Source organism: Cicer arietinum, chromosome 5 (assembly GCF_000331145.2).
Source record: "Cicer arietinum cultivar CDC Frontier isolate Library 1 chromosome 5, Cicar.CDCFrontier_v2.0, whole genome shotgun sequence".
Classification (NCBI taxonomy): Eukaryota; Viridiplantae; Streptophyta; class Magnoliopsida; order Fabales; family Fabaceae; genus Cicer; species Cicer arietinum.
Window position 1 is genome coordinate 64,882,544 of NC_021164.2, and position 14,954 is coordinate 64,897,497.

At 26.1% G+C, this 14,954-nt stretch overlaps 1 protein-coding gene across 1 annotated transcript; it reads left to right on the forward strand.

Annotated features, from left to right (window-relative positions):
- Nucleotides 1-1,849, forward strand: LOC101489434 (glycine-rich RNA-binding protein). Its single transcript, NM_001364840.1, has 5 exons — nucleotides 1-64; nucleotides 622-780; nucleotides 876-944; nucleotides 1,287-1,393; nucleotides 1,475-1,849. The coding sequence occupies exons 2-5, from the start codon at nucleotides 657-659 to the stop codon at nucleotides 1,613-1,615; spliced, it is 441 nt and encodes a 146-aa protein (NP_001351769.1). The 5' UTR covers nucleotides 1-64; nucleotides 622-656; the 3' UTR covers nucleotides 1,616-1,849.
- The last annotated feature ends 13,105 nt before the right edge of the window (nucleotides 1,850-14,954 follow it).

Here is a 14,954-nt window from a genome sequence, read left to right on the forward strand (position 1 = left end):
AAAGTGTGACTGAGATTTTGAGCTTAAACCCTAGCCGCTTCACATTTCTCTTCAGTATTCTCTGGTAATTTTCTTTCCAAAACCCTAATTCTCTCTTTTTTTTTCTTCACAACAAAAATTACATACGATTTTGTTTCATTTACCTGTCCGTTTTAGTGAATGAGTTCTTTCAATCTTGTTGCAAGATGTTATTTGTTTGATTTAAGTGTTCATGTTTCGTGTTCGCTTTATAATTTTTAGGGTTTACTGGTTTTCCATTTCCTTCTTGTTTCCTCTGATTTCACAACTCTAATCCAATTTTATTTATCTGAATTTCATGTTGTTGTTTGTATGAGCTATTAGGCAAATTTTCAGAGGAATAGCTTGTTGTGTGATGATAATTATAATTATGCGTTCATTTCTCGAGGTTACTGTACCTGTGTTTATTTATTTATTTTGTTGGTTAACAATTTTTTATTTTTTCTGTTTTTTCGCTTACGTCTGCTGAATTTTGATGACAGTGGCAAAAAAGCGATGAGTAAAACTTGTTTTGATTTTTCGTGTGCCTTTACAAAGTGATTTATGGTCCTATTTTTACTTGTGGTTGTGTTAATACTTGTGTTGGTTGTTTTTGTGTATTAGGAACTTTGAAAGCCTAAGCTTAGACTACAACCAAAATGGCTTTCTGTAATAAGATCGGAAATATCTTGAGGCAGGGTGCTGCCCAGAGCAGCCCAGCTCCTGTTTCGTCCATGCTTAACTACGTTCGCTTCATGTCTCAAAGCAAGCTTTTCATTGGAGGTATAACTTTGGTTTTAAATGTTAACTTTTTAACTTTTATTATGTATATATGTTGGCACACATAAGTCGCATAATTTTGATTTTTGCTGTTATAGGACTTTCATATGGAGTTGATGACCAGTCTCTTAGGGATGCATTTGCAAGTTTTGGAGAAGTGGTTGAGGGTTAGTTCATCTGAATTTTATTTTGTTAGTGGTTTGATTACAATATCCTGCTGGCTTCATTTAATATGTTTTCCTCTCCCCTTTGATATCATTATAATGTTGCTTTTACATGTAGATGCACTATAAGAACTTTGTTAGCTTTAGGAATTTGTATTTGGTGAAAAAATATTCCGGAATTTATTCTTGGAATTTCAGAGTTTTTAGGCATGGCTAATATATCTTATTGTGATTCTGATGTGAACAGTAACATGCATTAAAATGAAAAAAAATATTTGTTTTATGATTTTATAACTTAAATGATCTGCTTATGTTGCTAAAATCATAATTTTCCTATTTTTTTAGCAAGAGTTATCACTGATAGAGACACTGGAAGATCAAGGGGATTTGGATTTGTCAATTTCTCCAGTGATGAACAAGCAACTTCAGCACTATCTGCTATGGATGGGCAGGTTGTTATATCTTCCTATTAAATAATAGTCATTTTTTATTGCCATTGTTAGTTAGTTGACTGACATGCTCTAGTTCCTCAGGATTTGAATGGGAGAAACATTCGTGTGTCCTATGCAAATGATAGACCTTCTGCTCCTCGTGGTGGCGGTGGCTATGGTGGTGGCTATGGTGATGGTTTTAACTCTCGCAGTGGTGGTGGTGGTGGCAGCGGTGGCTGGTGATGCGATCTTTCAATTTTAAATGCTTTGCTGCCAATGTTTTGTGTTTTGTTTTGAGTTCTTGTGTTTATGTCAAAATTCAATCAAGGTTACTGCCCATGTGGTAAATCACTCTAATTAGTGAAATGTTATGACTTTTTTGTTGGGATATTTTGGTTGTGTTATGTCATGCAATAGTTTTCAAGGTTAGGTGTGTTTTAAATCAAATAAAATTGTAGAATGACGTGGCTGAGGAAATGCTTGGAACAGCAGCTAGTTAGTGTATGTTTGAATTGAGAATGGCAGAACCATAGTGAGATACTTTGTTTTTGGCAGAAGCTATGCCTGGAGCTTTCTGTGACGTTTTTTTGCCAAACAGGATGGTATTTTTCACGCAAGTACTTGTTAAGACAATATAAAGACTAAAATATAAAGACAACATTAAGAACGTAACTTTGTTGGTAAAAAAGAAATGGGACGTTGGTCAACCTTCTAGTTTAGTGTAATATTTAAAATGGAGGGAAAGAAACGTATTAAGATAAAGGATCTTTATCTGTTCATTGAATTAAATCTCGTTGTCTGATTACGAGTAACCCATCTTGAACAATAAATTAAACCTTTCAAAAAATTCCTCTTGGATTTTTGAGTATTTGTTGTTATTCGCATTCCGTAGCACTGCTCTACGAACAAGACTTTCCAACATTAATTTCAAAATTTTGTTTTCGATTCTTTTCGGTTAGTTTATTAAATTTTTAAAGTGCAAATGAACGTTTGGGTTCGGTAAGAAGATTTCTTAGGGTCCAATTATTTATAAACCCAAACTAAAGTTTGCGTGGACATCTAAATATTTAGATGTTTCTTTTTCTGTCTTAGGATTAGTTAATTTAGATAAAATTTTAAATATTTTCGAACCTAATCTTAATTATCCTTGAGAATCCAATTTCGGGACCCAATTCAAATGTACTCACGGCCGAAGTTTTTTTTTTTGGGTTGTGATTCTAACTTGAAACCTAAATTTGGCATTATGATTTGAGATTTCATCCAATTTATTGTATTTTATTTTTATTTTAAAAAAGATAATAAATTTAATTATAATTAATTTACATACCTGCGAGAATCGTAACAATATTGACATTTGTCAGTTGAATATGATTTATGATCAAATTCATCCAATTTTAAAACCCACTTAAATTTTGAGAATTTTCTTATTTTACAATTGATATTTCCAAAATCCCTCTAAAATCTATTTTTATTTTGCCAATTTTAATACTCTCTAGATTAATTAATTCGAATAAGATATGTTTAAATTTATCAATCTAGAAATGCGAATACTAATTTAATTTTTAAAGAATTTTTTATACCTTTGGATTAGCTCAAAGGTGAAAAGAAATCGTAAAATTAAATTTTAAACCACCAAATAAGATAATTAGAGATATATTTTTTTTGAAAATTATAGTATTTGCTTATCTGTCCAAATTAGTTAATTCGGACAAAATTTCTTATAGATTTGCTTTTGTAGAGGAAGACAAATAAATAAATAAAAACTAAAATACAATGTTGATCCCTTATTTTATTAAATTCAAAATTTTATTCTCTCTATTTTTTCTCTCCTTAATTTTGGTCTCCTTATGTTATTGACGTTTAAGAAGGTGACAAAATGTTACAAAATATGAAAAAGGGGATCAAAATTATAGAAACAAAAATAGAAAGATTAAAATTGCAAATTAGATAAAAATAGAAAGATTAATGCATTTTAATGCATAAATTTTTTTTGGAGGCTTTTGAGAATTTTGAGGTGTGATGAGAAATTTCCTAAATTTTGTTTTAGTTAATTACAATGGACTTTCTTGTTGATCCCACATGTAGCCTTCAATTTTTGTTCAGAAATGTATCATTTTAAAACAAATGTTATTTAAACACATTTTCGTACACAAATACTATACATATGTGACCACCAAACAATTTCTCTTTTTTTTTACTTCCTTCATTTTTTTTTTACTTTCAATCTTTTTATCTCTCTTTTTTCACTTTTTTTTGTCTTCCTCTACAAAAACAAACTCCACACATTCATCTTCTCTTTCTTCCATAATTCCTCATTCTTCCTTTTTTTATTTACTTATTTGATTTATGATAAACATTAGATTAGAGAGAAACATCATGACTCAAGGAAGATGAAGAAAAATAAATAAAAATAAAAATTTTAATAAAGTAACTTGAGCAACCTTATCTCCTCCTTTGCAAGACAACTTCTCATTTCATTCTTTTCCCAAAATGTTGAGTTTCAAATTTTGTCTTTCATTTATTGATGGAGTTATTTGCTTGTGTTGTTTACTTTAATTTGTTTACTTTAACTTCTTTACTTTAACTTGTTTACTTTAAGAAGGTATTTTTTTAGACACTAGTATTGAGAAAAATTACAATTGTTTTTGGTGTATTTTGATTTGATTATTGTTTTTCTTAGATATGAATTTTTGTTTTTTTGGGTTCATACACGATTTTTCTAGGTTTTTCTGCTTCTGATTAATAATATAAATATTATTGGTTAATGAAATACAATAAGTGGTTAATGGATTATTTATGTCTAAAAATTAAGACTTTGAACTATTAATCAATCATGTTATTTATTTATGTCTAAATAATAACTTTCATCACTGTTAATCGATGATGTTAATCAGATTTAAATTGTTAAGTTTCATCAATGTCTAAATTGTTGGTATATCTAACACATTTCATATAATGTGATTAATAATGTGTTAATTCCGGGTCTTTTCTGAGTGTTTATTTTTGGTTAATAATGTAAATATTATTGGTAATGATGTACAATATGTGGTTAATGAATTATTTATGTCCAAATGTGGTAGGTCTAACACATTTCATATTATGAGTTTAATGGTGTACTAATTGTTGGTTACTAAAGTGCATACAATGATTAATGACCGAATTGAGTTATTTTTTTTTTGTAGTTTTTGTGTGACATTTACACTATTAATTGAAACTTCATAGATTGCGATACTAGTGAAGATGAATTTATCGAAGTTGACAACCTTGATGATGATGACAACACATGTTGTTGGGAGCTTGCAACGGGGATGCGTTTTTCTTGCTTAGATGAAGTCAAATTATTTTATGAAGAATATGCTTCGAGAAATGATTTTGGGTGAAAGATTAGATATTTAAGAAAATGGCAAGATGAGGAGTTTTCCTACTTAATTTTATCATGCTCAAGAGAGAGGTCTAAAATGTAAAAAAATTCGTGTACGTTAAAAACACTTTCAACTAAGGTAAATAATTGTCCTGCCAAAATTGTTATTAAGTTATCATGTTAAAATCTATAATAATAAATATTTAAGTTATTGAATGTCAAAATTATTTTTCTTAATTGATAACAAATGATTCTAAAAGAGATCTACTCATTTTCATAAAAATTATTTTTAAAAATATAAAGTTAATATCATATTTTTTAAAATCTGAAATAAACGGATCTAATATAAATATTAAGACCCACATTATAGTCGGATATAACTAAATATATTTGTATAATTTTGTTTATATTAATCTGTACTCTTTTAATTTATTTTTAAAGAAAAAAATGTTTTCTATGTTTAGTTTAACAACTAATAATAATGCATATTAATATAAAACTATTTAATATGAAGTGGTAGATTTATTAATACAATGATAATGCAAAATTATTTTACATCGTAAGACTATTTATTTACTAAAAAAAATACATAAAAGATTGTATATACATGATGATTTATTATTAGAGTTAAATTTTAATATGTCAATATATTATAATTATTTATATATATTACTTTAAATGTTGTTAGCATATAAATTAAAATTCTTAAATATCAAACAGTTATAATTTAATGTTAAAATTTTCAAAGTATATAAATTAAATTCTTATTATTTGATGTCAAACTTTTTTTTTACTCAAATTTAATGTCAAACATGTCATGTCCATTTTCCAAATGTTCGTCTAGAAATCGAATTCGCAGTAAATATATGGAGAATCCCAAACGAAGGTTTGTATTGTCCGCTAAGTGACGAAAATATCGATTGCTTAGAAAAAGGCAGGTTCTCTTGTTTTGATCTTTTCTACAACTACTAAATAGTGATTAGAATAGGCCAATTCGACCGACAAAGTGTACTATAATTTTCTATTTGTCAAATTAAGAGTAAATTGATTTTTTAAAACATAAAAGCTTAAAATATTTAAAAAATATATTTAATTAAAAATATTATATTACAGACTATATAAAAAGTCCTATGAGATTGACTTGTTTAAATTTTAATGATTTTGATAGATATTGAATTTTTTTTAGTAATTTAAGCATATTATTTAATTTTTAATATATTTAAATGTATTATTATAAAATGGTTTAAATATATTTTTAGTTGCTATAAATATAATTTTTATTTATTTATTTTAGTCTTGGTAATATAAAAAAAATAATTTTTGGTCTTTAACGTTAAGTGAACATTACAAAAACTGTTATATTTACATAGATCAAAAACTGTTTCTCTTTGTCAATTAATGTTTTTGTAACGTCCACTTAAAGTTAAGGACTAAAAATAATTTGTTTTTGATATTACAGGGATGTAAACAAAAAAAAATTACGAGAAATAAAATAAAATAAAAAATTATATTTATAGGGACCAAAACCATATTTAAGCCTTATAAAATAGAATTAAAATTAAATATTATATAAAATTAGATTTTTTAAAATATCATATTAAATATTAAAATAGAACTTAATTTGACTGAAATATTAACTCATTAATTTATTTAAAAATATATTTAATTACTTTATATATATTAAATTAAAATAAATTTTTAAATAAACTAAAAGATCATACTAAATTACGATATGTCAGATACCATACTTAGACTTTGAAGAACAAACTGAGATATTTCAAAATCCAACTCGGTTTAAATTTTTTGTTCCTCTAATAATAGTAAATAAATAATAATAAAAAATGTTTAGCATCCCTTCCTTTTTCTGTAAAAAAAAACCTCGTTGATTTTCATTCTTGAAGTTTGTTTTTAATGTAAGTAGTATTTAGTGGTCCTTGTGATGTGGAATTGAAGGGCTACTGATTGTCGGTGAGCATTTGGGAAAATAAGGTCAAAAAATATATATGGCACATCACCTTGTCAAGAGTTTCACTTATATTGCACTTGCTTAACGTGGTGGTTAGGGCGAGGGGTCTTTGTCCCTCTAAATTTCCCAATTTGCCCATGTATATCCACATCAAAACTAGCTTAATCAACGCGTCTAAAAATGTGGTGGAATAGTCAATTCAGATCATGTGGAGTTGAAAACTTACTACTTCTGTTTTATCCTCCCCTCAATGGATAGATGGGTGGTTGGTCAAAATATTTTTTCTTTCACATATTATAAAAATACTATAACATAAATTTAGAAGTATCATATAGGAGCGCTGTACATAGACCATGTCGACCCGTCAATTTGACAACTCAACTCAACCCAACTTCGACCCAACCCATTCAAATCCATTTATATTTATTTCAATACTCTTCTTTAGATTTTCAGTCGTCATCATCCACCTTCTTCTTTTGATTCATATATGCGTGCTTACACCATCTTTTGTTCTACTAGTCGCGCTGCCGCCACGTTCTTCTTTTGTTCCGCATGTTCTCATAATTGATATTTATTTAAATAGTATATTTTGTTATAGTTTTCCATAATGAAAGTATAAACTGAAAGCTTACGCTTATGATAAATATTTTTTAAATTTTTTACATGTGTTAAATACAAATTTTTTGAGTTAAATACTATTTATGAGAAAAAATGATGCTTATGCAAAAAGCTTATACTTACGATGAATTTAGTTTAAATTTTTTACATTTAAATCGATTAAACACTTTTTTTTTAGTATTGTATTTGAAAATGATAAGTACTCTAAAAATAAACAAATGAAGCATTACTATTAAAAAAATTATGGTAGTTTAGTCACTAAAATGGTTGGTGAGTTATGTGTAATGATTAAAGTAATGTGGTGAACAAATAACAATGCTAGATGGTTTCTCTTACTTTTCCTTTTACCTTTAAATTTTTTTTAACTATATTGTTGCATATATTTGAAACAAACGAAACAAGTACAAGAAGTTCTTAATCAATTTGCTCTACAAGTACAACAAGCTTCATTACAACAATCACAAGATTTAGGTATCTGGTCATTGCCGCAACTCAAAGAAACGAGGTAACCAAAAGAAAACTTAACCCAATACAAAAATAATCCATTGGGTCAGGTATCATATTATTTCTCTCAGTAGTGCTAGTTGTTTCATGCATATTTTACTTATTTATTATTTCTCCTTCTTTATCTTCTAATTTTTATTATTAATATTTATTTTTGCAGATTACCAATTGTTCAATTTCATAATTTGAGAAACTTGTTAAGTGTTTGGACTTGAAGTTGGTATTGCTTAAAATTGATGAATTTTCATATTTGATTGATTTACTGATGTTGAATTTATTTATGTATTTGAAAATTGTTGGATTTTTTTGTGTGAGAGGTTGCTGACTTCACGTATTAAATATATTTTCATTTAATAAATTTTTTCGTAAAATAAAAATAAGTTATTATTTATGTATAACCCGCCAACCCAACCCAATACGTTTTTGATCGGGTCAGTTTGGTTAAGGTTAAATGAAAAAAAAAAAAATACAGGTTTAGAACTTAACACAACCCAAAAATAATTGATTGGGTCGGGTATCAAATTTTGTCAAAGTCGACTCAACCCAATCCGCGTAGAGCAATTACATATAACAAAGGATCAATGGATAATATTAGTTTTTACGGGTTATACGAGACATACTAATTTTATTGATAAAAAAATAGCGTATAAAATAGATTAATTGGTGCACTCAACCTATTTTGGCACCCTTCAACAAAACCTTATAGAGCTAAACACCTTAATAATCAAAAGTGTAATTACGAAATATAATTCAAATATGAGTAATATGTGATATTAAAATGAATTATGTAGATTTTTTTTATAAGCAAATAATATTTTTGAGAATACAAAGTTACTCAAGAATTAATACAATATAATATAATCAACCACTTAAATGCAAATCAAATGGTTCTTAAACCACTTGAAAATACAATGCTTGGGGATACATTACATTTACTAATAAACCATGTCCAAGAAATCGATTTGATGTTGTCCAAAACCTTAACGTGAGCAACCACAACATTATTATACAAAATTTGATTTCTAAAGGTCCAAAGAAACCAAATTGTGGACAAAACCATACTAGGCGTTGGTCCTTGATGCCCCTTGAATGCCTTTCATAGAAATATAAAATAATCAACACCGATCATTCAAAACGACATCCAGACCTAACCAATCCATAACATCCTGCTAAACACCTTTTGCCCTCGAACATGTAAAAATCAAATCTTCACAATTTTTATCTTCATGACATCTTCATATCAAGGACTATCATGATACATATTAATTTCTTGCAATCAAGACGATGACCCAAAACCTTAAAATTCTCTATAAAGAGACATATAATCCTCATTGACGAAATAACAATAACAACGCATTGTAATAAGCACAATACAGTCGTTCCAACACTCTTGCCCTCTATCATTTGTTTTATCTAAATGTTGAGAAATAGCTTATGAGAATACAACATTGTAAACAACATCTTGGGAGAGTATTTAGAAAACCCTTAAACATATTCTTTTGTAATTTAGCGCAATAGTAACTGTATTCCTCAACAAATTGATTATACTAAGATAAAAGGTTGAAAAAACTTAAACATATTCAGTTTGACTAGAAAATATTCAGTAGACGTGTGATTCAATTGGTGAATCAGTGAATTAAATTCTTCAGTTTAAAGAGACTGAACGTTGCTACCATGTTTGTGGTGAACCAGAATAAACTAACTGTATTGTTCTATGTTTTTATTTTATCTGCTCCTTTTTCATAACTTTGTTTTAATCTTGTTAAAATGTTTTTTTAATAAATAAATCACAATTCAAACTCTCATTTATTGTATTTCTAGTTCTACACCAACCCCACTTAACATGCTCACCTGCCAATTTCATCTTGAGTTAACCCGGCTACCCCATTTCAGGGACACGACGAAGAGGATGAATTGTGAAAGGATCAAGAAATATATACATATATGAATGCTTTATTTTCAATATGCTCACTATTGTGCAACAAAGTGTTAATTTGGTTATATACAAAAAGAATTTCATCCCTCTCACAACTAGAGTCAAGCAACATAATTTGGATCATGTAGAGTGAAACTCTCGATTGCTCGTTTGTTCTCGAGTCTCCCCAATACATTGCTTAGCATGATTGCAACTAATTTTCATTATTCAAGTTATTTAGTATGTATTATATTAAAGGTGAATCATTTTGTCACTAAAGTGATTCTTACACTTCTGGTATTTATCGACAAATAGGTTTAGATGATTACTGATTTTTTTTTTTTTACAATATCCATGTGTATATGCACTAGTCACACGAAGTTTGTTGTTATATGATTAAGGTAGACAATATAAAATTAATGTATTAATTTTGAAAAATTTGTACGTAGAATACATTAAAAAGGTACATTATTAATCAAATATATATATTTTTTAATAATTTCATTCGTGAAAAAATATTTTTTTTAATTATTTGACCATTAAAAAATATATGTTTTTTTAGTGATATTGATTCTTCTACGTCTTGATGATGATATTACATTAATAATTTGATGCAAAGAAACTTTACTTTTGCCGACCACTAAAACAAGAATAAGGGAAATAAAAATAGGGATTATTATAGATATTAATTTTGTGTTTTTGAATATTTTGTTTTTATTATTTTCTATTTTGTTATGATATTTATTTATTTATTAAATATTTTCTTTTGGATTCTTAAAATTTTTTTGAATGCGATCTTTCATATATTATTCGTTGGGTGCATGCATGATCTTCTGTTGGATGAAGTAGATTTTGAATTTGATTCTAAGCAAGTGACTGATAGATTTCAAGCTTCTATGGAAGATGCCTCAAATTTGGTGCTATAGTTTGTGAAGGTGTTAGACATCTTTTTTCGTTATTATTTTCAATAATAGCTCTAGTTAGTGTTGAATTTATATGTAAATGAAATCAGTTCAACTTATTAGGATTAATAGATAAAGAATTAAAGAATAATGTAAATTTATTACAAGAAAAAAATATTAACATAACAACTAATTATTTATTTTAGCCGTTTAAATAACAAGTATAGGTCATACTTTAATAAAGAAAGGTCACATCTTTAACTATTATTCATCTATTTATTTATTGATACACCATTTTATATTTATACTATCACTGCTAATAAAATAAGCTAAATTTTCCTCTTAAACTAAACATATTAATTTGGGATCCGTCAGAAAATAATTTAATTTGGGACATAAATAGTTATTGATACTTTAAATGCACGTCAACGGAGGACAACTCATCCCGACAAGTTAGTTATCAATCTTTATGGTTAATCTTGAATCCCAAAATGATCCTTAATTACCTTTTAAGTACACACTATTAATTGACATGTCAAGTGTTTCTTTGTACTACCTGTAGTACCATGCATGTGATTATGTGGAACAACAAATGATTTATTAAATTATTGTTTTTTCGATTCCAAATTAATTGTCTCGTTTATAATTTTGTTTTAAAATAAATGATGAATTCAATTTTTAACATTTTTTTTTTATAATTATATCATTTTATTAATATTTTTTATATGATAATAAAGACATTACTATTTAAAAAAATATATATTTATGACATAAATAATACATATTTAACAAAAATAATTTAGTAAAAATGATATTCTCTATTTTATTTTTATATTTTTATAAATATGTGTAAAAAGAGCCCATAACTCAATTATTTTGAAATTGAAATATTACTATTTTTTTAATGAAATTAATTTTCATATACATTATTAGTGTAATTTCTTTTACATCCTCAATAAATTATCTTATTATATGCATGATTTTAAAATACTTATTTTTAAAATTAAACATTTTAAATGATCAAATATTTATGATTAAACAATAATGTAAATTTGTTTTACACTTGCTTTCTATTAAAACTTTTCCATATGCTAAGTAGAAAAAAATCTACAGTTAGTTACAATCTTCATCTCGTTAAATATAGGATTTATCCTTAAAAAAAATCTCCATTTCTTTTTAGATATCTTTGAATACAACTTTGGTTGATATTTTTACGGAGCATAAAATCTATGTATACCATATAGTAAAGTAAAGTTATTTTTATAGAAAAAAGTATGGTTAATTTTTTTTTACAAGTTTGACATTTATCATTTAAAAGGAAATGTTAATCAAGATTAATTTCTTAAAATAGTAATAAAGACAAAGTTATTTAATTAAATTTTAATTAATTTTATATGGAGATTAATATCAATGAAATATTCTTTTACTACCTATTATTACTGTATTTTTTACAAACTTATAATTTCTAGTGGCTACTAAATTTATTAGTCAGTAAATAGGCAAAGGATCTTTCAAATTGTTAGTGTCATTTAAATCAATTCATGAATTTTACGTAATCATAAATACATTTTTTTAATTGTAATCAAAATAGTTCATATTTAAATTTTTATCATTAGACACAATAATGTGATATGTTGATTGAAAATTTGACTCCTTTACATTTAATTTATATCCATGTCATTATAACGTAGACTAATTTTACTATGAAATTTAAAATTTTCATAGATTAATTTATTCATAATTAATCAGTACACAATTACAATTACTAACAACCTTGTCTATGAGAAGACAAAATTTCATCGATAAATTGTCTCTGAAAATATGATATTGATGTGAAATCAATATAAATAAACAACATCTATACAATATAATAAAGCAAACATGATATTTTAGCAAGTTTGACATGTGTCAGTTAAATAGAGCGTTAGACAAATATGAAGACAAATATGAAATTTCTATTAATAGAAATAACTACCTCACTGTGCAGATTTTTTTTAAAGAAAAAAAATAAAACTTCCATTAAATAGATCACAACTTGACATGATATGTCAGTTGATAATTTAATGGTCAATTAAAAAATAAGAAGAATTAATTAAAAATAAAATACAATCATAACTTGACAGTTTTTTTGAAAGTAATGGTTAATATAAATAAATAACTACATCATTGTGCAGATTTTTTTTAAAGAAAAATAAATAAAACTTCAATTACATCACGATTTGATGCGTGCTTGAGAATTTATTAGCTAATTAAAAAATAAGAAGAATGAATTAAAAATAAAATACAATCAATTACACAGTTTTTTTAAGTAATTGTTTTTTAAATACTATTTTATTCAATTGGTAAGAAACCATATAATTATAAATACAGGTAAAATTAACAGGAAAAGAACTTGATATCTTATTAAAAGACACCTAATATAAAACTTGCCCAAAAGTGGACCTTACTGTTTTTAATAATGTATTACATTTATTTGTCCATTTTTTTATTATCATAAGTTTATTTATTTATTTTTAAATAGCAAGGGTCTACTCTTGAACATTTTTTAGAGATTAATATTAGACTAGCCAATCTTTTTATATATAGTTTAAATATCTTAAAAAATTCAATTATTTAATTGAATAAAAAAAATAAAATTGTAAATAAAGTTATTTAAATAAAAGGTAAAATTGAAAGAAAAATTACACCAAAACATGGTATTCTTTATATATATATATATATATATATATATATATATATATATAGATTATTAATATTAGTGGTTTTGCCTTACAAATAATTATTACTGATTTGTACAAAATAGTATTGGCAATTGTAAATTTGATTTAACAAGAGATAATGATCACGTGATTTGTACATGCAAATGAAAGTGTTTTTGCTTGACAAGAAGCTTGTGATGAGTTGCAGCATGCATAACCTGGGACAAGTCTTTACTGTGTTGTAACTACCTAATTGTTGCAAGTTTTGTGGGAATAATTACTTTTACCTTTTCAGGTTAGAGATCAACTCACATGGGCTTCACTTCAAGATATACCTACTTGTTTGGGCACTTGCATGCCAATAAATTAGATATTCTCACCTTATGACTTGTATTTTAGTATTCATAAATACATTTTTTTAATTGTAATCAAAATAGTTCATATTTAAATTTTTATCATTAGACACAATAATGTGATATGTTGATTGAAAATTTGGCTCCTTTACATTTAATTTATATCTATGTCATTATAACGTAGACTAATTTTACTATGAAATTTAAAATTTTCATAGATTAATTTATTCATAATTAATCAGTACACAATTACAATTACTAACAACCTCGTCTATGAGAAGACAAAATTTCATCGTGAAATTGTCTCTGAAAATATGATATTGATGTGAAATCAATATAAATAAACAACATCTATACAATATAATAAAGCAAACATGATATTTTAGCAAGTTTGACATGTGTCAGTTAAATAGAGCGTTAGGCAAATATGAAGACAAATATGAAATTTCTATTAATAGAAATAACCACCTCACTGTGCAGATTTTTTTTAAAGAAAAAAAAATAAAACTTCCATTACATCAAGATACATCACAACTTGACATGATATGTCGGTTGATAATTTAATGGCCAATTAAAAAAATAAGAAGAATTAATTAAAAATAAAACAGTTTTTTTGAAAGTAATGGTTAATATAAATAACTACATCATTGTGCAGATTTTTTTTAAAGAAAAATAAATAAAACTTCAATTACATCACGATTTGATGCGTGCTTGAGAATTTAGTGGCCAATTAAAAAATAAGAATAATGAATTAAAAATAAAATACAATCAATTACACAGTTTTTTTTAAGTAATTGTTTTTTAAATACTATTTTAGCAACCACCGCTTCAAATTAATTTAATTATAAAATTTATTTTATTTTACAAATTTTTTTAGTCACTTTTCTGATTAATTCTTTTAGTTCCTTTGCTAACCGTCTCTCCTCAATACTATCCCATTTTCGGCTCATCCCTTATAAATGTCATTCATATTATCTCATTTATACACAATTCTTGATGTTTATCCGATGTCTGAAAAGAAAAGAAAAGAAAAAAGATTTTGTTGCTTCAATTTCTCCAAAAAAATGAGTCATGAAATTTGGTTGTTAGAGTTGTGCGTTGGTTGTTAGAGTTGTGCCTTTTTGTCTGATCTGAATGTCAAATATAAATTTTATGTCATGGAAATGGTATTGATGGATGACAAAGTTTAATTATTTCTTTTATAAATTCAAAGTTTTAAATTATACACAAACTTATTTGTTATGTTATTAATTTAACAAATTTA